Consider the following 26499-nt stretch of genomic DNA (forward strand, 5'->3'; position numbering starts at 1 on the left):
CACCCCTTGTCTTCTCGTTTATCTTATGCCTCTTTCCCCCTTCATCCCTCTTCTCTTTCCATCCGTTGTATCTTTCTCGTTCTCTCTCTTTCTCTCTGTCTCTCTCTCTCTCTCTCTCTCTTGGATTCGTTCCCCTTTTCATACTGTGCTTTTGAGGCCTGGCTTCGCAAGCTCCGAAAACTCGACAGCCAGTACACTTGCCAGAAATGGCCACGTGACTGGCAATCCTCCCAGGAAAATGTCATCGTACAACATAGATAAAATACCCCAGATAAATAATTTCCCAGTTCCTTCTTTGATGAATCGATCCTAATTATGCGCCAGAATGTCGCATATTTTGTTGGAAAGATATTTTCGTTATTTGCGGCCAGGGTTAGAGCTTAGGAAGTTTAATCATAACCTAGGAATGTAACAATTTTGGAGCATTCTTAGAAATCGGATGTAAGAGCGTTGAGAATGTCTCGCTTGACTCGCAGTCATCACCAAAAGATTCGCGTCTATTTGCATAGAGTACATCGGAATAACATCATAAATGACAGAATGCGATCATTAACTTTGATATAGAATTCACGATATATTAGATACATACATGCGTTTGCGTAGTCGTCAATTTTTTCTGGAATATATATACTTGGTTTCTTCAATTTCGTTATATTTAATTTTTCAGCGAACAATCTATTTGCGCGAAAGTGAATGAAGACCAATATTTTGACGTTTGCTTACTCTCCGAAATTATTGAAGCAATCCGCAGATATAGCCGTTATCCTCTCGAGGATTGAGTTAGCATCAAGCTATCTACAGAACAAACAAATATTGTATCAAACTTTCGTCTCTTGTCGACGAACACCTCTTGGTTTCTGCGAGGCAAGAATATAACAGTTCGCCATTTCGGTTTCCTATTTTCTCGTTATTTCCGACCACGAAGAGTTTTTTTAGAATACTCTCAAAAATAGTAGACGCTATTGGCAGAACTAATTTCGCCTTTCAAGATACGCGCATGATTTTTTCGCAACAAATAATATAGATATACGTCATCTTCTTCCGAAATAACGATTTTTAGATGTTATCAGCGCAATTGAATAAACTTCTTTCTAGATATGGACTAGATTTGTCGAAGGAAAACAATTTTAATTTTTTCCTTATAAAAGAAGCAAAAATAAATCTTTAAATATAATAATAAAATTAAATATATTTTCAGACTTATGAAGATAAAACAGAAAATACAAATTTAATATCTCCCTGATCGTCAAAAGTTCATGAAATATAAACAATATTAAACAATATCAAATGTTTACTCTCGAGGTACAGCTAATGTTATAAGTGGGATAATATCAAATAAAATTTTAATATATTTTGAATTATACATTTCGTATATTATCTGCGTAATCAATTATTGACAATGTAATTATTACACTCTATTTTGTATATTAGTAGATTATAGCGGAGCTTTCGGCTATAATTTCGAATGAACATCAAGTATACATGATCATCAAGTATAATAAGATATTAATAAAGCCATGCTTCCGTACCTCGGGAAACCTCATAAAAAATGTTAGACGTCACGACGCTAAGCTACTTTAAATTCATAACTGCTATCCTCTCTCTTGAGAATAACGAAATGTCTTTCTTCGCTGTCAATTGATCCGAATGAAGAGAACGGAGAGAAAAAATTTTCAAACAGTCGCGATTCAAAATTAAAGAGTACATGAAATAAGAAGCTTCAAAACTTGGAGACCTTGAGACTCTCGAATGAGATATTCGATATGAAAAAATTTGCGAGAGGTCGGAATTATGTCAATAAAGTTCGCTACATGAAAAGCTCCTGTCAGAGAAGCTTCGTAAATCAGAAGGATGATCCGGAAACTCGATTCTATGAAAGACTTATTCTGTAATGCGGATTCGTGAGAATGCCACAAATGACGAAAATCCGAGAAGCTGGGACTTTCTCTGTTAACATATTTTGACGTCTAATGTTGATAAGTGTTGTATGTGTCTAGAAATCTTATAAAAAATTTCCTAATCTTCCAGGTATTTTTACCCAAAATTCCAGGTAAATTCCAGGTAAAGAAAATATTTTAGAGATTTTTTGGTAAACTTTCTAAAATAGGTTTTTTTTTATGCGTTTTCTAACGTTTTTTATTCGTAAGAAAAATATAGATCCTTTTAATTTTCAAGTGCTACATTTGCAAATGTACTAAAAAAAGATAAGCACTTTTTATTTACAAATTTTTTTATTATTAAAAATTATAGTGAAGAATATGTACTTTGTGTATTTAATATTTTGTTAGGATATATACTATAAATTTTTTATATATGTACACAAAAACTAAAATAAATATAAATATAAATATAAATATAAATAAAATAAATATATATTTAAATTTATTATAAATATATATTTATAATATATTTTAATTATAATATATTTTAAAGACATAATTCACTTGATTTGCCGACTGTTTACAATCTAAGAGCAAAATTATCAAAGACATGATTTTCTTTTTAAATTCTCTGAGTCCCAATAATTTCAATCTCAGAGAATTCTCTAATTTTTCCAGAAGGAAAGAAATCTCTGAAAATTCCAAATTTCCCATGTTTTTTCAGAAAATAGACATTCTGGTTGAATAATTATGTGTTTGTATAATGAAAATATATATATTAAGAAAAAAAATAACCTTGACCTTCTGGCCAAATCCATTGATGTATAAATAAAGAGAGCTAGTGGGCGAGTGGAAAAACTTAGAATGTCAGAAAGCCAAATAAAATTAAAACTGACTGACAGAATTTAAGAGACAGAGAGAATGTAAATAGGTTATCTTTTAACTCTATTCCTTGTAATATATTTTATTGCCGTTATAATGTAGTATTTAATGCTCGAAGAAATGCATGGTTTGCATAATCTAACATCTAATAATCCTGATAGTGAATCGCGAAGAGAAAACGTAACAAAATTATGGATTTTTCTTAACCGTTAAAATTTCCCGAGTACAGTCGCGCGAAAAAGAATCTAATTTCATTTTCCCAGAGTTACAGCCGCGACGTGGCAAAGTATAGTTAGGAAAAAGACAGAAGAATGGTGTAAGATATAACGTTAATTATGTAATAAGAGTAAGTGAATTAAACCTACAATTTCGCGGGAATCCATTCCTGTTCCTCTTCCGGGCTCTCCGCGTCGCAGCTCATCGCTCGTTCTTATTCGCGCCAATTCCCGGCGGAATTCAGCGAAGCCTCGCATGAACAGGCCGGAAATCGATTTCGCGAGAAAGGCGGAATCTCTATAGCGATCCGAGGACGAATGAGTCTCTTGTCGGAGGCGCGATCGAGCTTACAGTTTCGCCGGCGTAATATAAAAGATTCACAAGCAGATCCCACGCTATTCGCCTCGTCCCGTTCCCTCGGGACGCAGAAATTGCGGCCGCGCTTACGTAACTTTTGTGAAAATTCAACAGGTAATATTCGTAAACAAGAATTTCTCCTCATCTCAATACGCGTGTATAATAATGTTGCGTGACCGAAGCAGACGATAGATTTTTGAAAGAAAAAAATTATGTTTAAGTCTTCAGATTATAAGGTTAAAATCTCTATAATTAAGGTTTATTCCGAGGGATTTGCATAATTATGTAGATATATCGTTAGATATATCGTTAGATTTTAAATAACAGAGCCCATGATAAATGATCGGACAATGGTTATGGAAAAAAAATTCGGACTTCAAAATTTTACAGTTTGCGCTGTGAATCGATATAGACTTTTTCCGGAGTAAGCGCGAGTTTTATCCCGACACAATGGCGGAGCCGATATCGGAAACGCTGTTCGCGGAGTTTATTCGTTAAACGGGTTAGATAACACGAAACGCCCGCGAAATTGCACATTCGCGTGATCAATATATCGACACCTTTCAAAGAGTAAAACGCGATTTTTCCGGAATAATTCGCGACAAGACGAATTTGAAGCACGAAAAGTGTTTTTCTGAAATCTTTACCCACTCAATTGCATACGCGCAAACTTTCGCAGAAAAACTGAAGGAACAGTTAAAATTATAGCTCTTTTTAAATTTTTTAGGCTAATTATAATAATTAAATAAAAAAAAGGAAAAAAAAGTTTCATAATATTATTTTTAATAGTTCATGATACAGTACATTAAAATATTATCACGCGCATGTTTCTCAACGCATCGAGAATTGCAAACTGTATCAACAAAACAAAAATAGCGTCATTTCGTTAATTATATATTTGCACCACATGATCACAACCGGAGCAGTTATTTGTCAACAATTTAATCAACCCTGCCTTTTAAGTAGTAATGAAATTCATTTTATTCCCTTTCGGTCCCTTCACAATTTTTCATTCGATACGGTTCGCCACTATTTAACGCGATCTAATTTCGCGATCTACTCAACGCACCTCGAGAACCGCAAGCTCGATCAATCTGCCGAAAACGAATCTCACTCGAAACGAATCGCGCGATCGAAAGCGTCCAAGCATGAGCAAAAGCTTGGCTCGCTGCCGCTGCGGAGACTGCAAGCTCGCATCTTAGGCGGTGCCGTGCCGGCCGGCCGTTTTCCCCGGCGAAGCTTTCGAAATCGTGCCGCGGGTTTGCAGCCACGGCCCGACAGGAGCCAATCGACCGGCCATGGTGCAAACGCCAGTCACCGGGTCGTTGTCCTGTGACGCCACGGAGAGTTTTGCGGCTCGTGCCGAGCTTACAGCTACATCGTAGCCGCCGATGGCGTAGAATGGAAGGAGAAGGGAGATGGAGGGGAAAGGTAGGTAGTTGTGACGTCACACATGGTAAACGCCACCGATGGACCAAAGGCGGGTGGGAGTTGGCGCGCCGTTCCGTGATGTCATTGACTAAACGGCAACGTCGTTGGGAGCGGGAGAGGGAAGCACACGCGAAAAGAGGGTATAAGAGGGCGGGGAGGGCAGGTGTTTTAAGAACGAGAGGAGGGGTTGGAATACGAGCACGGAGCTATTCTCGGACGCCTCAAAACACGCCGGCCGCGAGCCATGTTGCGTAACTATGTGGGAGAGCTTTTCTCAAGGAGGAGTTCGCGCGAAATGGCCCTCGCATACAAGAGGAGAGGTGAACGAGAGAAATCGAGCGAGAGAGAAAGAGATGAAGAGAGAGAGGGAGAGAGCAATAGTGGAGATGGAGAGATCGGTGGATGATCTCATGGTGACATAATTACACCGAGTGGTTGATCCCACTCTTTTAGCCTGAATGGATTTATGAAAGATCGAACTTCAAATGTGCGGAATTTGATTGAAATTGTTCTTTAAAAATTCTTTCCGAAAAAAATCTTTAAAAATTTTTTTCCGAAAAAACGGACCAGATTGTAGCGCAAAAAATTCTTTAGTCAATTTGAGGTCAATTATTCCTGAAGAAAAATATCGAGATATTATTAGTTTTCGAATTATAAAAGATTGAAAACTTATAGAAATGATATCAAACATTCTGTCATGTGTTAAATTAATTAATAGATATGATTTTTAAAAAATACATGTTAATTTAACAATCGTTATCCTGAGGTTGAAATGAAATCGATTTGTCAAAGATGTCTCTTTACCCTTGATAAGTTCGCTCCATTAAATGCGAGAGAGTTAGTGTTAACAAACATGTCTATGACAGGATAATTGATATACGCTCTTATCTATCTGCAATTTTAGCAGCCCGAGACTATTAATAATCGTTCTTTTAATATAGATAAAAATTTTTTCCACGTTATATTCGTAAAAGCGAGCCGGTCGATAATGACCAATTATACTTTCATCACGGATTAGTTACAGTCGCAATTTATCTCTTGGCGATTTTATTATTTATCACCATTTACAATTAATGAAAAAGAATGAAATTGTATATTTCATCGTGATATTAAGCATTTTTTATGAATTTATTGTTCCTACTCTTAATAATTATAACTTTTATTCGCATGCAACATTCAATGAGACTTTTTTTGTTTTAACATTTAAATATTTTAATTAATTGATTTTAATGTTTTAAATTGTTTACCTCTTAAAATCTTTTTCGTTTTTCCCTTGAAATTATTCCAAATGTTTATTCTATTTATAATTTTAAACTTTATATCGATATTGACGCTATAATTCAGTCGTTAAAAGTTTCGCGTAATTAGCCATCTGCAGTCGTATCTAATGCATAGCGCAATTCGTAGTTCGAAACTCGACAGTCCATTGATTAATTTTCTATGCCGGTAACTGTACCAACGTAGATAGGTAGATAGGTATAAGAGTCCCACGTGCAAGGCCGCACGTTAATAAAGCTCGCGTTGCGTTCACTCTCATGAAGATGCGCGTTTTGCATGTTTCATAAATCGATTCCCTCGAGCCAAATGCGAAACGGTCGATGCAATAAACAATTCGACAGCCGTAATCCTACGGTTACGCAGTTGCTTTATTTATTCGTTTCACCGGAGGGAAGCATAAAGAGAGAAATAATCCATTTTAATTGTATTATTATACTTCGGAAATGACTGAAGATAGATAACGCGGGATAAAAATGTGCGAGTTTCCGTAGACTCGAATGATTTGCGATTGGAAAATTGCTCGTATTCCGGCAAAGCGTCCTATTTTTCCAGCGTTTTCGCAGAAACTATCATGTGTTTTCCCTCGGCCTGCGAAGTGGCCGTCAACGTTACATACGATACGCGGCGCTCTGAGAAGAGCGAGAGTTTGTTATTTCAACAAAGGATGGAAACATCGTGGCACGTAACTACATATTCTATGAATCTCCTCCGCAAACATTCGCGATGTTGCGCCTTGGGAGGTGTCAAGTGCAGGCAGGCTGTTCCTCTCGCGCGCGTCTCGTTCCATCGACACTCCTCATCGTTCTCTATGTGCGAGATTTAATTAAGCCTCTTAATTAACGCGTTTCGCAGCGGAGCAAAGTGCCCGTCCGTCTTGCGCCCGAGAGAAAAGCGGGAAAGTAGGCGATCTTTTCATTCTGCAACGTCAGCGCGATGCTGAAACACGATGAGAAGATGGGAACAGGATGGGAACGCGTTTGTGTTAATTGCGCTGTCACAGCACATGTTAACTCGAATTACAGTAACAATTACGTGCTTTGTTAACTGATCACCGACAGGTAATTATATACTTCTTCTACATATGTAGGTGAGGGAGGGAAAGGGGACGATGCGATTGCTACGTTATTACGCTGGTACACGTGTCTTCCTATAACGTTCCTCAAAATAAAAAGCTGCCGCGACGTTGGTTTTGTTTATGGAATAAAAGTTGATTATTTTCTTTCTCATAAAAGTATCGCTCGAAAAATCCGGAAAGTTAAAACCAGCTATATGAATCTACATGACGGCACCTGAGAAGTGGGAGGTTCTGCACTATGACTATGATAAATTATACAGTGGTGACTATTGATTTCACCGCGGCTAAGGTCAGACGCTACGGCAAAATCGAGTTCGAAGTAACCAGTGGCCTGCGAACAAATTCAATCTTCTTGCTCCAAATAACGAGAATCTTCCTACATCCGTCTTACGTATGAAAAAAAAAACCGCGTAGCTGGTTTGCTCCGAGGGAAGAAGTTCCCGGATAAATACACAGATTTAACGCATAACCGTAAAGAAAATTAGTATGGAATGTAGCATTAACGGATGCCTGTTAAAATGAAAAATAACAAACACGTAAAAACCATGTGTGGAGGAAAGACTACATTTTTTCATCGAACTCGGTAATTTAATTTAATATTAAATGCCTTTGTATAATAACACTCATCTTAGAAGAAAGAGATTCAGGGTGACGGGGTGAAAGATGCCTACTACGTTTGCGACTTTCCTACGAGAGGCCAATAAATCTTTACGTGCGACAACGCGTTATATTGATTTATTTCCGCTGGCAATAACCGTAAAGTCAGCGCGACACTTTGCGCTTATCTCGCCTAGTACGACGGAAACGTACAAGACACTAGTTTCCGTGACACTATTCGGTAGACGCGAAAAATGTTGTCATTAAACCAGTGTCTTTCAAGCGACGACGAATTAAGAATATTCGGATTCTCGGGCTCGCGGAAAAGATCTTTAAAGATATCTTTAGATTGAAGTATGTTCGCTTCTTCGCACCTTCTTTTTTACATGCAGGACACGTGCAAGGACAATACCGTTCCGTGTCACGATATGTTATGCATGACAAGCGTATATTTAAACTGTCATAGACCAACAATTGGAGAGAAAGAAACCCTCCAAGTATTTTTATTTATATTACGTGTCCGTATAATAGACTGCATTCTTTATCATATTCAACATTCAAATAGATCGCATATCTAGATGCCTCGTTATTCCCACAGCTCGATACTTCACGTACTTTATACGCGATGCGAACAGATCATTTTTGACTGCCGCACTGAGAAAAAAAATCTGGTTGCATTCATTAGAAATCTGGTAGATTCATGTCTGTAGCAAAAAGGACGAATCAGAATTCCTTTGAGAATTACCAGATGATTAATTTCTTCCTGTCAAATTTTCTTGAAATACTAAATTTACAAAAAAAAAATGGCATCACTGTGTCCATGTTTAGTTAATGGAATAAAAAGTTTTATAGATTCAACTAGAAAATATTAACCGAATCCTTAATAGTTAAAATCCTTAAAGTCTATTAAACGTTCTAGTTACAAAAAATTAAAGTCTATTATGATAACTGGAAGTTCTTGGTTTAATCAAGATGCCTTCTATCAGATTTTCTCAGTGCGCTAGTTAAATTATCAATTGACAAACAGTACTCACCATCCTTTCTGTAGTAGAGGATCTCGAAGTGTTTTTCGACGCCAGCGACGAGGGCGTCTCGTAGGGCCGCGACCGCATGCGGCGACGTCATTGGTCCATGGAGGAAGTCGCAGACCGCCGGACGCTGCATCACCTCGGCCCTTGAGAAGCCCGTCAGCCGGCAGAAACCGTCCGAGCAGTAGATAATGTGGCATAGTCCCTGTTGCGCATTCGCCACTAAAAAGCTTCGATCTGCAACAGCGAGTAGAGGACGATCAGTTTAGAAGGCCCGATCGTACTCCTCGTCATTTTCGACGGATTCGTGTTTTTCCGAAATATGATGAGATTTCGAAAGGGTGAATACGAAATATTTCGGTTCTAATAATAGTGACGGTCGCATACGCTTTGTTAAATCTAGCGAGGCTTCAATAGCTCATTAAGATACGTAGCTACGACGTATTCTCGGAACATCTAAATTTAACCGGATTCACCGTAAGCCTATAATATAAGATAAACGCTCGTTAACAATAAATCCGGGGACGATCTAACACTTATATTTACTCTCTGATCGCTCATGTATAAAGTCGCAAATTAACGCAAACTGCCATTCCGCCTACATGCTTGTGTATACTTTCAGATAGTCATGATGACACACTATTGTAAGGAATATATCGTGCTGCTTTTCCTTCTCGGTATCGTTTATATGAATGCTTCCGGCAGGTTTTACGAGCCCATTCTATCAGCAGCGAGCAACGGATTTATCCCCACGTATGCTGTATGAAAATTTCACGCCCCATTTCTCATTGCTGACGTAATAACAAAATATGAATGTACGGCTACGACTGGTCGAGAGTCCGGGCCAAGATTCCCGTAGGTATTCCAGAGACTCGCGATCGTCCAGAATCGATCGTCATGGCAACGCGCGGATGGCGAAATCGCTAAAATTCGCTCGAAGCGCGGCGACCTTCGTCCTAAATCCGGCGACAGCCTGAAAGTGAACACCATAAAATATTTCTGTGCCGCGGCCATTAAGGCCGTCTGCCACGCGACTGTAAGTCGGCTTCTCAAAACGGCACGCTCGATTTTCCTCTCTTTCTCTCTTTTTGCACGCCTCGTCAGGAGGGATGCAACATTCATCCGACACTGGATACAAAGGCCGGTTGGAATCGCCACGTCGCATCGCGTCTTTCAATCCTCCCGCACTTTAGGTTGAAATCGACTTTATTTCCTGTTGACAAGATCGGAGTGCGGCACGCGTCAGCTGGCCGCCACCGCCGCCGCCGCCGCCGCCGCCGCCGTCGTCGCCGCCGCCGCCGTCGACGCCGACACTGTCGGTCATTCCAAGAATTTATATCGAATGCATGTGACTCACTCGAGCTGTTATGCGAAGCTTCGCAAATGACGTTCTACGTAGAAACATATCGCTTTCAAGATACTCGGGCTTCTGTTGGTCAACAAGGCGGATGGATGAAATTTAAGTAGAAAAAGACTACAACTCGACGGACACGAGTAATCTTCGCGCGACAAATCTTTTGAAGTTGAAATTCTTTTGCACGTAAAAAGAAAATATATATATATAGAGAGAGAGAGTGTGTTTCTTAATAAGTGCGAAAAATTTTAGGAGACGATTCTTTGTCTTGAAAATTATAAGGGTGGTTTTTCCTATGGTCCTCCAAAAATGGGAATAAAATTAGGTTTTTATTTTTTAGCTTTTTAGGTTTATATTATAATTTTGTTTTTGTTCTAATTTTCTCAATATTTACTACTAATATAAACTAATTTTATGAAAAAAAATTTTATGAAAAAAATAAAAGAAAAAAAAATTTTATGAAAAAAATAAAGGAAATATAAAAGTAAATTTTAAATAAATCAAACTTTTTAATGCATATTTTTAGATGATCGTATTTCGACTCATTAAAAAGTTCTAATAAAAAATTGAATAGGGGTTGTTAGTTTCAGCCTCTTATAACAATAAGGCGAACTAAAAAAAAATATTCATAAATAACCTTTTTAATAGTAGAAAATATCCACCTAATTTCATTTCTTTAACATGTTCAAAATTTGAGAAAAAAATAAAAATAATAAAAATAATAAAAATAATTTTTACTCCCATTTTTAGAGGAGTGTATATTTCTACATCCCTCCCTGTGGAGGAATGTAGAAATATACACTCCTCTAGAAATGGGAGTAAAAATTAGGTTTTTACTTTTTTCTCAAATTTGGAACATGTTAAAGAAATGAAATTAGGTGGATATTTTCTACTAATAAATATATGTTTATATGAAAAACTCCCCTTAATTTTCGACAAAGAATCATGTTCTAAAATTTTTCACGCTTATTAAGAAACATCTTGTATATACATATATTTTTTCTTGTCTCGCCATCTAATGTAAAACCAGTAGGAATAAATTCTTATAAATCTTAATGAAAAAGAAGCGGAAATGAATGGTAATATTCCAGGGGCGATACTTTTTAAGGTAGTCGAGGTAAGAAGGCGAGAAATAATGACTCACGGATACGCAAGGCTGCTTGAAAAATCCCCTCAGCCGCGCGAATGTTCTATTTTAATGAGCTAAGCATATTTTCTCGTACGCGGTAAACTTTTTCTCGCGGCAAGTATCGCGCCAGGCTCGCACTTTGTTACGGAATTAATTAGAAACGCGCGCGTCCAACTGCGGATTACGTGCGGTTTACGCGCGTGGGTGAATAGGTGGGGTACGGATATTCCCGCTCGTTCGAATATCTCGCCGAGTGTACAGCGTGCGATCGAGATATTAATACGCGCGACCGTTTTCAAGTGCATTTCAAGTGCCGGCGTTATGGCGCACCAGAATTCAGGGAGAAATGTCAGTTGCTCCGAGCGTCACAACTGCTTTGCGTGCCACGGGCGCCGCCGTGCCCTCATATTCCACCGCGTTACGTACCTGAGCATTCTGAGCGAAGGACAATTGGGTTTAATGAAGCCCAAATTGAAAATACAACAGTACGCGCGATCGGTATGCGCAACGTACGAGATTAATCATCCGGCGTCGGATGTCCGGAACAACATCACCTTGCATATCGCGTGACTGCCTTCCTTCTGTGCCGCGTGTTGCCGTTATGGATTACATCTTATTGAATTACCCCGGGAATCGACTCTACACTGTCGTTTGTTACGACGTGGCGTAATCATCGTATCAGTAATGCTCAGCGCGGATTAATCAATTATTGCGAACAGTAGTTTAATTGTTAATCTCGGTTAAGTAAACTTTAATGTCCCCGCGTGCACATATGTGAACGTAATAATTATATCGATATCACAGATTATCCGATGTAACGCGAGTATATGGATATAATATGTGTAAGAAAATATTTTTTTATAAAATATATCCGTGATAAAGAAGAGGGGAAAGCGATAAAATAATTTTTTAATCAATATCGCATGTGCGTGTATGGGATTTTAATTCGGGAGGCATAAATCTGTCATTTATATTCGTAATCATTTAATTTTCGCCACTTGGAAAGGTAAATCTAATATAGAATATCTTATCGTTACTAATAATTAAGCAGAGATGTGATACGTGTAAGAAAATATTTTTTTATAAAATATATTCGTGATAAAGAAGAGGGGACAGCGATAAAATAATTTTTTTAATCAATATCGCATGTGCGTGTATGGGATTTTAATTGGGGAGGCATAAATCTGTCATTTATATTCGTAATCATTTAATTTTCGCCACTTGGAAAGGTAAATCTAATATAGAATATCTTATCGTTACTAATAATTAAGCAGAGATGTGATACGTGTAAGAAAATATTTTTTTATAAAATATATTCGTGATAAAGAAGAGGGGACAGCGATAAAATAATTTTTTTAATCAATATCGCATGTGCGTGTATGGGATTTTAATTGGGGAGGCATAAATCTGTCATTTATATTCGTAATCATTTAATTTTCGCCACTTGGAAAGGTAAATCTAATATAGAATATCTTATCGTTACTAATAATTAAGCAGAGATGTGATACGTGTAAGAAAATATTTTTTTATAAAATATATCCGTGATAAAGAAGAGGGGACAGCGAAAATAATTTTTTAATCAATATCGCATGTGCGTGTATGGAATTTTAATTCGGGAGGCATAAATCTGTCATTTATATTCGTAATCATTTAATTTTCGCCACGTGGAAAGGTAAATCTAATATAGAATATCTTATCGTTACTAATAATTAAGCAGAGATGTGATACTCTTTCTTCCAGCAGATGCGATATATCGATTACAAGGTTACAGTCTTCGCGAGGCCACTCGCGATTAAAGATATCCGAGCGAATTAATTATTGCTCGCGCTTCTCTCTCTTTCGCATCAATTCGTTCGTACCTTATTTCTTCGCAGAAGTGATCGTGACATAGCACACGATAAAGCTAATTAACATTACGAGGCGCATTTGTGTGTGCGAATGCGATCATTTTGAATATTGCGTGACTGGGCTCTCTTAAGTCGATGCTTGCGCGAGATTACGACACGGTATTACGTTACACCGAAATATTACTCAACGTGCAATTTTGATTTTATGCCACTCAAGGAATTCTCCAATAATCGTTATACATCATCAACACCTCTCAATTAAAGATCTCTCGATATCAGAGATTGACATTACAATATCATGTCGATACGATAGCTCTCACTTTCATTCCTGGATTATAACTTTCACGCAGATGTGCTTGACGCAATAATATATATATATATTATTGCGTGTGCGTTTTTAATTTTATATACAATAATGTTACAACAGCATTATTTCATTTTCTCGATAAATCTAGAACGCCAGTTGCATCTGTACGGCCTGCCGCCGAATGATCTGGGTAAAGAATTTACGACTGCCGAGAAAAACGCTACTCAGAAATAGAAGTTGGAGTAGTATCTTCTCCCCTATCTCTTTCTCCACGCGAGCAACATTTTAATCGTGATTAATATTGTTCTTCAGCTGCAACTATCGGAGAAACATTGTTCGCCGCCAGTAGGCGAGATTGATCGCTCACATTTTTCCACCTGCATAACGCAATGAAATTGCAGAGGCGATCATAAGTTCGGAAATACAATCATTCTATCTAAACTTCAAGTTCTCTGAGAGATTATGATGCTGTCCTTTATTTCATATTTTTATGTTAAAAATGGGTAAAAGTAAATAAGACATATGTGTACATAACTTGTGAGTCTTGCTTGTCTTTTAATTTCTATTTAAAATTTATATTCGCGAGGAAAATGTAAATGATAATATGATAAAATATTATTATGTTAAAAATGGGTAAAAGTAAATAAGACATATGTGTACATAACTTGTGAGTCTTGCTTGTCTTTTAATTTCTATTTAAAATTTATATTCGCGAGGAAAATGTAAATGATAATATGATAAAATTAACGGAGCTAAACTCTAAAAAAATCCAGATGCAGCGACCAGGTTTGTTTCGCGTCGTGTTTCGCTCATTAACTTGACGTGCGCAGAACATACAGTTAATGCTTATACTTTCAAATTGGCACACGTGGGTATAACTAGAGAAGCACTTTGCGATAATGAATTAAATTTTCGACATTACAAATGCAACGCTTCGCATTATCGTTGATGCCATATCCTCCGGTACAGTCTTTCGAGCTCGCAGCTTCAATTCTATCCCCGACTCGAATTACATTTTCTTTCTTCCGATCTTTATCGAGGCTTTCCTCGATTATAAAGGGATTGCGCAAAATCTCTGGTATAACGAAATCCTGATAAAACCCACCAGTGAAAATTTTCGCGAGACAAAAATCGTTTCGATGACTCGAGCTTGAAGAGGAACGGTCGGCGAAGAAGCATCAAAGTAGCAACGTAAACGAAGACCACCTAGGTGTAAGATCTCTTTTTACCCGACCCATCGTGGCGACTTTATCGGTCGTAGATTAGAAATAGAATTCGCCGAGTTTGCATCTCACGGCAGGGCTGTTGTGGCCCTTTGCCAAGGATGTCACTTAGCTGAGTTACTTCGTCTTTCGACGTACTGACTGTCCGAGCCGCCCTTGTCTCTTTGAACCGCTAATTTGATCGTGAACGACTTGCATATTGTATTTGGCAGCATTTAAATTTCTCGTCACAGATTCCTCGATTGATCCAGAATCAATATAATTTTCTTCATATAAATGAGCGATATTAATAATTTTCGAAATGTTAAAAATTATTCTAGTCTGACCTTGAGGAATTTTAGAGAATGTAATTTTATATATGTGGATGCTTAAATTCAAACATTATTAAAAAATAATGTATATTATTAGGAAAATCGATAATCTCTCCTTTAAATATAATAATGGAGTAAAATTTAAACTATGCATTTATATAAGCGTATAAATGTTTAAAAGTGTCACTCGTAAACTCGAACAAGTGATCAATGTTTGTATCTTGTTGACCATTCGCCACTTTTTTCCTCTTCATAATGTTACTCATCGTTGCGTTTTGTCAAGTTCTTCCGTTCGAGGGGGGACACCGACAAAGAATGCAACTCGCATTCGGTGCCAAGAACGCATTTGCGCTATACGCTCGCGGCACAGAAGAAAATAGAAGTTCTACGAAAGAACGACAACTTTAAGATCTGCGAGATGTAACTCAGCCATCGGAATATTTCGGGCGTCTGCGTCATTAGGCAAGAAACTTGAAATTATCTTAGCATTTAACGAAGGGAACATGTATCAATGTTACTCGCGCCTCCAGCATGATTTCAACGATTCTAATTTAAACAAATATGACCGTCACATCAAACATTTTAATGCATTAATCGCTTTTGATACTTTACCAAGTAAAAGATGCAAAATTTATTCAAGAGATGCGAATTGAACATATGATTTCGCTTTATGCGGAAACCGGTTTATTTTCATCCGTGGAGAATCGCAAATACCATCGATATACCAATGATAACAACGATATTAAATCCACGATTTTTGTCGAAAGAAAATAAGCCGAAGGATACGCTCGCGTTTGGTATACGATAAAAATACAGAGATGCATCTCATGCGAGCGAAATGATGAAATTTTATTAACGATTGACCCAAAAGTGCCTTCAAGGTTCACGGGCGCAGTACGAAACGAATGGGCAATTCAAAGGAAATCGCGGTGAGAAATAATAAACCTGATCGCGCGATCTTGAACGCGTTACACGAAACTTGACTTCGAAATTGCAAGCGAATTGCGGAAAGTGCCATAATTAAGATGCACCCAGGCGATTCGATGGCATCAAAGGCACTCGTTAAGGCGAATCCCAGTTTCTAAACTGCAAGTCCACGAACGCAGTAATATACGCCAGTTAATTTACAAGGTAAATTGAAATTTATCTTTGCAATTTTCGGAATGTATGTGAGATACATATAATTTCAAAATTCCTTTGCGAATAGAGAAACTTTAAACTCGACATAACAATCCTTTTGCGTAACTTCTTAATTACGTATGGTATTTCTGTGAGGAATAATTCAGTTTTCAGTTATATCTTTTGGCAATTCTTAAATAGCATGATATGATGAACAATATTTGTAAATGTATAACGACAATTAGAATTTTGTTAATTTTATTCATCAAAAAAATCGCATGAAAGGCAACAGTATTTGCTACGTTGCAGACGCATTCGTCTTGTATTAACGCAATCTTCAAAGGTGGATCCCGCTGGTAAAGGGAAACATGCCGAAATTAATGATCTTTTCCACGCCTCTCGTACGAGCGAGTAAAATAAACGACTGATCCATCTGGTAACAGCGAGAGACGCACAAAAGAAATCATAAAGTTAACATAGATCCAATAATCTATTTCATTAGCCATCTGTAAGACACATTTTCGTATATTTCCGTGACACACGAAGACACGGCGAAGACTCGTGAGAGTCAAATCTCGAAAATATAAAGTGCCAAATTAAACAACGTCTGTTTTTAATGGTATCATTATTACAAGACAGGCCAATACGGATCGCGAGAAACGTGAATGTGATAAATAAGCCGACATTCCATTTTCACGCAGTATTTTACAGAAAAAGATCTCTCTCTTTTCAACACTTAACTTGTCTGAAAGTTCTCACTTTCCTTTAAGTTTATTTTTACGCGAGGATATCTTTCATTACGCTCTGAATTTTTTAAACAGAGTAAAAGCAATTTGACGTGTAGTCGTGTATTTGAAGACTAGAAAATTGACGTGTTTGATTAGATTTACGTGCTAGGATACGTACGTGCCTTTTTACGAGGCCGCGCAGGTTCTTGTTTTGCTAGAATATAAAAGATCTCGCATCGCGAATATGCCAACCATTCGACGATCGACGATGAGTTCGATAATTTATCTGTCATTCAAAATCTGCCGTGACAAATGGTTGTCACGTGGACGAAGCAATCTCCCCAGTAGAATTCAATTAGAATTAGAAATATGCGCGCGCTCACGCGATTACATAATATTCCTCCATTTTGTATTTAAAATATTTTTTCTCGTCACTAGAGAATGATCGGTATAAATATATATTCGACGATCTCATTAACTGTTTTATCATTGAGCTATTTTTCACCAACCTCGACCCCGAGATCGTCGATCGACGGCGTTCGCGCGCTTTTTGGCTCAGCCAAGTGGTTACATATTTATCAGCATCTCGATAGTAAGGTCGCCGGGAATGAAGTAATAAATGAAAGAAATATATAGGCAAATTTAGTATGAAATTTAGTATGAAAAGTTAAAACAAGGTGCGGAATTTTCGCGATCGTACACGTCCGCTGACAGATCCTCGTCCACGAGTTTATCGGGAAAAGTATCTGTACGCATAGTTGTCGTCACAAATCATCGACATCCGTGGAAAAAAAAGAATCTGGCGGATGTTCTCGAGAACCGAGAATTTTAAATATCCATCCTGGCGACTGTCCAAAGTTTCTGGACGAATTTACACGAGCGTACATACGCGTCACGCGACGAAAACCGTGTGCGAGAATCGCGCGAAATCGCCGGCTATTCATTGTGATTTCCGTCAACTGGCCGAAGTCATTGTGGGGAGAAACTTTCCCTTCGTATTCGTAGTAGGAGAAAACGGTCAAAGCCGTGGGTGACGTAGCCGTTGACTTTTGTACGTCACGATTTTCGAGAAGCATAACACAAAAGTAGGTCACTCGTGAGACCGTCGAGGTCTCGCGATCTCCAATCGACCCTGGATCTGCTCAATTCGATAAATCAGTCCGCTAGTACCTTGCGCTATGTAAATCTTTACGAGATGCCCGGAGACGAGAAATCTAGTCGCCAGTCGCGACAAGTAATAAAAGCAGAAAAATGAGCGATTACGTGAGTTATATAACAAGTGGTCCAAATATAAATCATCGATCCGCGAAAAGCTACATTAATGCCACATTGCATAATTGCACGTACGCGTAAATTCGTATTTAATTTTTTTCGTGACGTGTCTCGACGACAGAAAACACACAAGTAAAAATGTTTTCTATTTTTGGCGAAGCGAATGAGTGATTCAATCGGATGTTCACAAAGTTGCCGCGCGAATCAAATGAAGATTTGATGAGCCTCTGATGAAGATTTTCGAGTCACGCGTTGTGCAGCGTGAATATTGAATGTGCAAAAGCGTCATAGAAAGGGAAAAGTTCAAAGGGGTTGAAAACGCGGCGGAACCTAAGTGGCTGATTGATCTACCGTAACGGTGACTTTTAACGCTCACAGTCGCACAAGTGTCAGAAGGACTTTTAGATGGCTAAATAAAGGATCGCTCGTTCTCTCCGCTTAAAGCCGATTATGCCAGCCTTGAACAGAAAGCTGCTGAATCTAATTTTCGTTCCATATTCGTATTAAAATTATGATGAAGGATTTATAATTTCATTAGTATATAAATGATACAACGAGAAGCGATCTCATCCCTCAACGTATTGTTCGTGCAACATATAATTAGTGAAATAAATCACGCGTCAGTTCGAATCGACTGTAAACACGCGAGCGCGATTCTTGTGAGTGACAGCACGTCTATTGCCTCTGTCGACAAATAGGAATGACAGATCGCCGTCCATTGTTCCGCAAGATTAAGTAACTTCGAGATAAGAGACGTTTGATGGTAAAGCTCATCATCAAACGAAACGGAAAGAGAATTCTAAGCGCGGTAATTGTCGACTTTTAATAGCTTCATACACGAAAAGGGAAGCTTCTGTGCCAGGTTCTCGGTGTCGCATATTGTCGATTTCGGTTTCTGTTGTGTGTTCGTGTTGTCTGCGTGCGCATTTTCGAGTATTTGCCAAACGAATCTCTCGTCGAATCTGTCCTTGACACATGGTATTCGAACGCGACCAATCGAAAAACACAAATTTACAATTTATCCGCAAATAAAATCGCCTGTATCGATTTATAATTTAGATATCCTTAGATCTGACAAAATTGTAATTTAACATCATTATTGACAACAGGAAATGTGATGAATATTTAAGTCTAAGAAATATTTCTAACTTGAACTTTAATAATATCATTTCAGGGTGTTTTTGATCGATTGCTTGTATGTACAAAAGACAGAACATATAAAGCATGGGAGGCTTTTATATCGGAGTCGACATTTATACGAAGAAAAACGTTCTTTTCTGCATCTAAAGGTCAAAGAGGTATAACTTTGCTTCAAACTTTTACAAATTCCATCAAGTTCGCAGACCTTATTATAGCAGGAAAAAAGTTAAGTATATCCGTCGGGACCTTAGGTAGAGAGTGCGCGGATCTAAGTTGGATAGCGGAGGCTTGAAAAACCGGCCGTTTACATCGAGGGGGAGGAGAATCGAACTGGAATTTGGCACTGATTCGGTAAAAAGACTCAATTTCCGAAAAGTTCCGGCATCGATTTACTTCTCCGAATTGTTTAACTTTTTGCGACGCGGCAACGATGCAATTTGCGATGGGAAACGGATCAACCCTGCGACGTCGTATTCGATTATCGTTCGAGAGGACAGGTGAAGAGTATCGAGCACATGTGGAACGCGATCACAAGAGTCATTAGGTCGCGACAAAGAGTGATATAAAGAAGGAAAAAAAAAAGGTAAACGCGCCGGGGGGAGGATAGACAACCGCTGCTGTAGAGGAGACGTCAGATTAGAAGCCACGACACACTTGACTGGCACACATACATATTTTTTATTACATAAATTAGCGCACGAAGGTCTTCTCTCTGGAGGGAAGTTATCGCGTTAATGCCTATTACCACACACCCTTCTTCGTGCCCGTCGTGGCCGAGTTTGTCAGTAATTTCGCCGCATGAACTTTCTCTGTAAATGTTGAATCGCGCGGAAAGAAATTGAATGAGCTTGAACATTGATTGCTATCGTTGACACAAAAAATGATCTTTGGTGAACACGATATAATCGAGGGGAATTCTTTCAGAAATTTATATTCTTGCACGTAAGGAAAAGCTTTTCTTGAGCTAAAATATGTTGAAGCCTTTGAAATTTTCGATATAAAATGTTACGACAACTATAATATTTAATTCGTATTTCATAGAATCGTTACTTTAATATTTAAAGATTAATATTCGCGATAGGATACATAAATAATATTGTATAGTGCACAGCAAAGGGCTCAATATTTGTGCATTGCCACAGAAAAAATTGCGAACACCGAAAATAAATTTAATCTTGTTAAGAGAAAATTGCCTGTCGCGATATTGTAAAAGCTGTTGAACCAATATTGATACTGGAAATCTAATACATGAAATCGTTATTCAATCATATTACGAGCTTCACTTTTCCATCATATGCCAATAAACTTGACACCGTTGCTCGGTATAGTCTCATCGCTCAAGAGAATTGCAGTCATTTATTTAACGATTAAGGGAGACTAATGTCGCATTCGCTATACTTGCCGTGACATTACTTGGCGTGTAGCGACATTTATTAAATTACGTGGAGCCAAGAATTCTTTTCAATGCGACGAAAGCGATTTTTGTTCATTGCCGGCGTACTAACTTTTTTATTAAAAATAAAAAGAAAATGTGTTCTAGAAACGGAAAAACACCGGTATTTCGAAATTATCCAATTACATTACGAATCTCGACTTTACTTTTTTTTGTTCCGAGAGATACGCAATCAGTATCTGTAATAACTTTGTCCAAAAAATAAATATCTTTAATAAATATTCTTAATAATTTGATTGTTGGAATAATTAAAACAACAAAACATCCGGACAATTAATAACATTATAAAATTTACACATTTTAACACAATTGCATATGTATTTTTTCTGTTTCTATATTTTTCTTTTTCTTTTTTCTCCACGAAATGAGTTGTCTCCGCAGAGATAAAAAATACGGAAATAGAAGCAAAGCCTTACTCAGCACATAAATTCTAATTCCCTATTCAAAGAATTCTCGAGCCTTTCTGACCGATTTAATTCCAGTTAACCAGTTTGAGAGAATGCAAGCTGCAGAATTGCATTTACAATTTATATATTTCGCAAATGTTCTTTAATATGTTATCGTTAAATATGTTATTTTAGGAAAACGATTTATACAGAAATAATATTAAAGTGTGTACGAAAACAAAATTTCTACTTCAACTCTACTTCACTTGATATCTACAACGTTCCATATTTAAGTGGAAACGCAGATTTCTTTGCAAACTCAAAGAGTTTCGATATTAACTACGCGCAAACGCATATATTAGCATTTAGTTATGACAATGAATTTCATTGTGTGGTATATCGCGTATTTCTCAGCTGTACGATAATATCGCGTCATAAATATGAAATAATTTCACAACAATTCAATCAGTTAACCTTGAACTATAATATCGGAAGAATATTTATTATGTATGTGTCGTATTTCGATATCGCAAGACATGTATCATATTAACAATATAAATTTTGAATCTGTTTGTCTAGACACATTCGGTTTATATAATTTTCTGTGTAAAAAGGTAGCTATTTGTGATTTGGTTATCAGTAAAAAAATCATGAAATACCTCACGTTTCTCACTACGACATAACGTATACGCGCATCTTTATACTTTAGTGTTGTATATATATATTAAGGTGTATATACAGAATATCCTTATCTAAACGAGGAATCCTTTCAAGGACTATTCTTGTCAGTAAATCGCGACTATGCAAAAGAAATCGTTGCTTGTCTCCATCAATCCTCTATCTCTCTTCCCTTCTCGCAATCAATTCGATTTCCCTCTTCTCGCGCCTATTCCTCGTCTCGCAAAGACTTGAAGCATTTCTGGAGTGATATTGCCAGTGACATGCATTGTCCCATTGTGACATAGAGCTACCCCTTTCCTCCATTTAATCGAGCCCTCCCACATTCATTTCGTATAGTCGGCATGTTTTACATAATATTGAAAATGAACCTCGATGCCCGCACATTCGACATATTTCAACCGAGGTATTCCTTAGTATTTTGATTATATTTTCGCGTCTGTCGGAAGAGACGAGCGTTCCATTTTTAGTTTTGACCTTTAAAATGGAAAAGGAGCAAAAGGGGTAAATCGCGCGAGCGACATTTCCGTGTAAACGAACGCGCGTTAAAATAATTAACGTAGAAAAATATTTTGAGTTTTTCAAATTGATGTAAAATACGTTCATATTTAATTTTTACGTCTTGTATATAATATTATCGTAGCGATCTTGAATACTAATTCACGCAGCACGATCATAAAAACATTGAATATATATAATATTATGAAAATTTATGATAATCGAGCGAGAAAAATAATATTCCGCATATTCCCGCTAATACATTCATTAAAAACTTAACTCTCTTTTTGTCGGGTGAATGTTTACTACGTTGCACCGTTAAGTTAGTAAAATTGTTGAATTAATCGACACAAATAGAAACGTCATTATCATAATTCGTATAATCGATACAACGTTATGCAACGGTATCGATGTCGCCGAAACGAAACGCGATTCGCGGACTGCCTTGTGTCGCATTGCGTGAAATTTTCGTTCTCTCTTTTTACGCGAATAAAACTGCCCGCGGAAAATGATCGTCGCGGATACTATTATTTGATTATTTTCCACGGTAATTTTAGAGAAATAAATATCGCGATTTTAGAAAAAAATCCATCGTTGATTACTTCAATGAAATTTATGGAGCACGCGATCGCGGCCGCGCGATTGGCCTCGACTTACCGTGCGTATCGAACTTTCTGATGATGGTCTCGATGATCGTAGTTCTGGGCGCCACGTGACCTCGTCTAACAGGCATCTCAGGAAGAGGATTTTCAGGTATCTGGACAGCCGAGAGACCTCCGCGTTTGACCGTTTAGGGCGCAACGGGCCCTATCTCTAGTGTATCGATAATACTAAAACACTAGGAAAAAACACTCGCGGCGTACAATGCACGAGCACGATAGAAAAAAGCACAACACGAGTTGAGCATAGTGATCAGCCGTAAGATAGCGTAACGTAACGACTTGAGACTCAACGGAGGGAGGGGAAAGAAAGATCTTTCGTTGCTGTAGTCGGACGACGATCGCGGTGTAAATCAGCGATGCATTCGTCTGCTTTCCTCTGGCTTCTTAGCGGATACGAAGAGGCCGAAGAGCGAAGCTAAACGAGAAAGAGGTCGTGGTCTCCGAAGCGGATGCTCTTGTCTCGTGTCTATTCGTTCGCCAGGAGGGCGCCGAGATGTATGGTCGTTGTTCTTGGTCTTGGTCTTGGCGATATCGATGTGTCGCGATTGAGACTGTCGCGAAGAGCGAGAAAGGCTCGAAGCCACGTTGATTTGGACCCGGAGTTCTCGTCTCTATCTAGGTATACGTCTAAGATCGTCGGCCTGGAGCGTCACGACGATACGACCTTCTGCCGTCGATCCGCGGGGAAGGTCGGTACCACCTTGTCGAACGGCCGACATACGTGTCGCACGTGTACGCGTTGTCACTCCGATAACGCGTGTGCTTCAAGAGACGGGATCCACGCGAGAAGACATCTATTTATAGCGGGAATCTTCGTCGGAATCTTTCTCGCGGGGGCGGCGTTTTCGTGATTTCCACCGAGGAACTGGTGGTTGGCCTCCACCTGGATCGTCACGTAATCGTCGTCGGCGATTTGGAGAGAGCTACGACGACGACGATACCTCCGTCGCTCGCCGGCAACGTCCGTCCTCGACGCGATACTCGGTCCTCTCTCGTCGATGGGCTCTCATATCGCTTACAGCTGACACGCGCGTCGAATCCTCGTGAGTCTCAATTTGCGATCGAGCGACCCGATATAGCCGAAAAATATTGACGCGACGGCGTCGCGATGCGGTGGGTCAACAACCTCGTGGCTTCGATCCTCGGGAGGTTCGCGTTCCTGACAGGCACTCCTCGGCGGTACTCGCGGATCTTGCTGGACTCGACGGGATCCAAGTCAGACTTTACGAGAGTCGAGATCGCGGAACGTTGACGTCTCGGTGAGGCGCATGACTCGGAGGACATCTCCACGACGTCGTTTGTTGGATCGCTCGTGTGCGAACGAAAGGAAAACAATTCGTCGGAAATGGCACGATTTCGACGCGATGAGTCGACGGCCGGGCGAGTGGGGGTGGGCGTCGCGACGCCCAGGATAGCGGAGCTGTTCACGACGACGGTGAAGGCACGTGGTGTGTTTGCAGTCGGAGCGTTTACACGAAACACCGCGATCGGATCGATTCTTCGTCCGGTCGTCCCGACGCGAGTCGCGGCATGTCGCCGATGCTGATCGAACGTCGAGGCTCTCGCTCCCTCTCTCCTTCTCTTCCTCTCGCTTTCTGTTTTTCTCTCTCTCTATCTCTCTCTCTCTCTCACGCGTTCTCTCGCTCACTGACGCGGCTGGTCAGCTGTGCATCTCCACTGGTCAACCACGGGGACAGCTATTTTTGTATTTCTTCCTCATCCTCCGCGACCATGCCCGACTACCGCCTTTGTCGCGGTCTGCTCTCTCGGGGTATCCCTCGGCTCGCGTAGCCACGCCGAATTGCGTAAAAAATCCGCCGCATGCGACACTTCTCGCGAGCAGTCGACGAGATCAGATCGTTGGGGGAGACGTCGTTGAGAGATTGACCGAGATTTTCGGATGATGCATAATAACTAGCGAAAATACCGTCCTTCAAACTCTGTCTCTTCTCTTTCTCTCTCTTCCGTCTCTCCTTCGTCTGTACTCGATGTTATCGCTAATCTATCTTACTCGATTAGATATCTATCTCTGGATTCGTCGGCACATGTCGCGATTGATTTCACTATCAAGCCCATGTCTCACGTGTTTACGGAAGCGCGTTATCTCCGTGCGCTGTCACAAATCACGCAAACGTGACCCACCACGCCTTCGCAGAGATACGATGCCCTCTCGCTGACCTCGCGACCCTCTCGGGATCCTCGTACCGTTGGTGGAGACACCTGACTCGCCCCCTATCACCGTCTACGGCCGGCGCACTCCAGAGGAAGGTCGCCGAACACTGTTGCTCCGCCGCGTGCTTGTAATCTCTCTCCACCCCGTCGCGATGCGTCACACACGCGGGGGTGTCTCTCGAGGTGTCTCTTCGAGAACGCGACTTGGAGTGGCCGATGACGACGTCGAGCGACAACGCGATACCCTCGTCGCTTTTACCCGAGTCCCGCGGTTTGGCGAGTCGCCGTCGTGTGTTCGGTCGGAGAACTGATTCGCGCGAGAGAAGGCGCGAGACGGGTCGACGTCTCTTTTTCTCTCCGTCTCTCTCTCGACGATGACGACGGCGGCGGCGGCGACGACGACGACGACGACGCCGTCGACGTCGGCACGTAACAAAGGAGGAAAGAGGGGGGGCGTCGCGCACGGCGCCTGCGTCGCGGATACACATCCCCACCCAGGTTCACCCACCGCGATCGCACACTGCTGCCTTCCCATCCCCTTGTTCCGTTCCGTCCGCAATCTTCCCCGCCGCACCGGCCCCATCGTTCGCTGATAATATTGATAAGGGGGTTCCGCGCCGACCGCTCTCTTCGTTCGGCGCCCTTCTGTCTTCCGTCAACGGGGGTGTCGAGCTTTGGGGTCGAACGACGTACGCGTCAATCCACGAGGACGTAATGACATAACGCGTCGTGTATATTCCCCGGGTTTTACTTCCAGGTTTTATTCCATCGTAACGCGAAAAGTACTTTGCGTTTTAAATTTAAACAAAGACGTTTTATATTTTCCAAACGACAAACTTATTCACACTGAAGCACTGAATATTGCAGCGACATTGCAATATTGCCGCAATATTGCTGCAATGTTCTGTGCGGTATCAATTAATTTCGAGCAAAGGTATGATTAAACGTTTATTTTTGTCGAGCAGTTTTTGAATTATCGACCAACAATTTACGGACGAATAAAAATTTTGTAAAATATATAAAATATATAACGTTGTTTGTTTATAAAAGACTCACAATTTTGTCACCTTGCATTTTTGTTAGATTAATTCGCGAAAAGATTTTCTTTATAACTCGAAAAGTGTATTGCTATTTCATGGTCGTTAAAAGAAAATTAATTACTTTGATTGTTGAGAGTGTACGAAAGAGTGTACTTTATTTCCTGCGGAAAGAGATGCTATGTTGATGAACGCGACATTATATAACGATCGCTTTTTTTATTCCATATGATTGTACTATATCAGATCGTATTCAACAAAAAATAAAATAGACATTTTACTCGCGATATGATGTATAGCATTATGTAAATACAAGCCATTAAAGAGAGAAATTTTTTATCTATGCAAAAAAAATGTGTATATATCTGTGCTTTTATAAGATTATTATAAAGCTAATAAAAATACAGCGTGACACATTTATTGTATATAATTAAAAATA

General features: G+C 39.5%; 1 protein-coding gene across 17 annotated transcripts in view; it reads right to left on the minus strand.

Moving 5' to 3' along the window:
- The window catches only part of LOC105251134 (potassium voltage-gated channel subfamily H member 6), a 100864-nt gene that overhangs the window by 72836 nt on the left and 1529 nt on the right, over positions 1–26499 (minus strand). For 12 of the 17 annotated variants that reach the window (XM_011257691.3, XM_011257689.3, XM_011257694.3 and 9 more), the window contains exons 1-2: positions 22847–25377; positions 8751–8981 (exon numbers count right to left, since the gene is read on the minus strand). In XM_011257691.3, the coding sequence (XP_011255993.1) occupies positions 8751–8944 (194 nt within the window). In that variant the 5' untranslated portion in view covers positions 8945–8981; positions 22847–25377. Of the gene's footprint in view, positions 1–3127; positions 3536–4404; positions 4504–8750; positions 8982–22846; positions 25378–26499 lie in introns of those variants that run through there. The other 5 variants (XM_025406455.1, XM_025406454.1, XM_011257698.3 and 2 more) reach the window with 4 other exon arrangements.

The sequence above is a fragment of the Camponotus floridanus genome, unplaced genomic scaffold (assembly GCF_003227725.1).
Source record: "Camponotus floridanus strain SB8 unplaced genomic scaffold, Cflo_v7.5 scaffold144, whole genome shotgun sequence".
In the NCBI taxonomy this organism is placed as follows: domain Eukaryota; kingdom Metazoa; phylum Arthropoda; class Insecta; order Hymenoptera; family Formicidae; genus Camponotus; species Camponotus floridanus.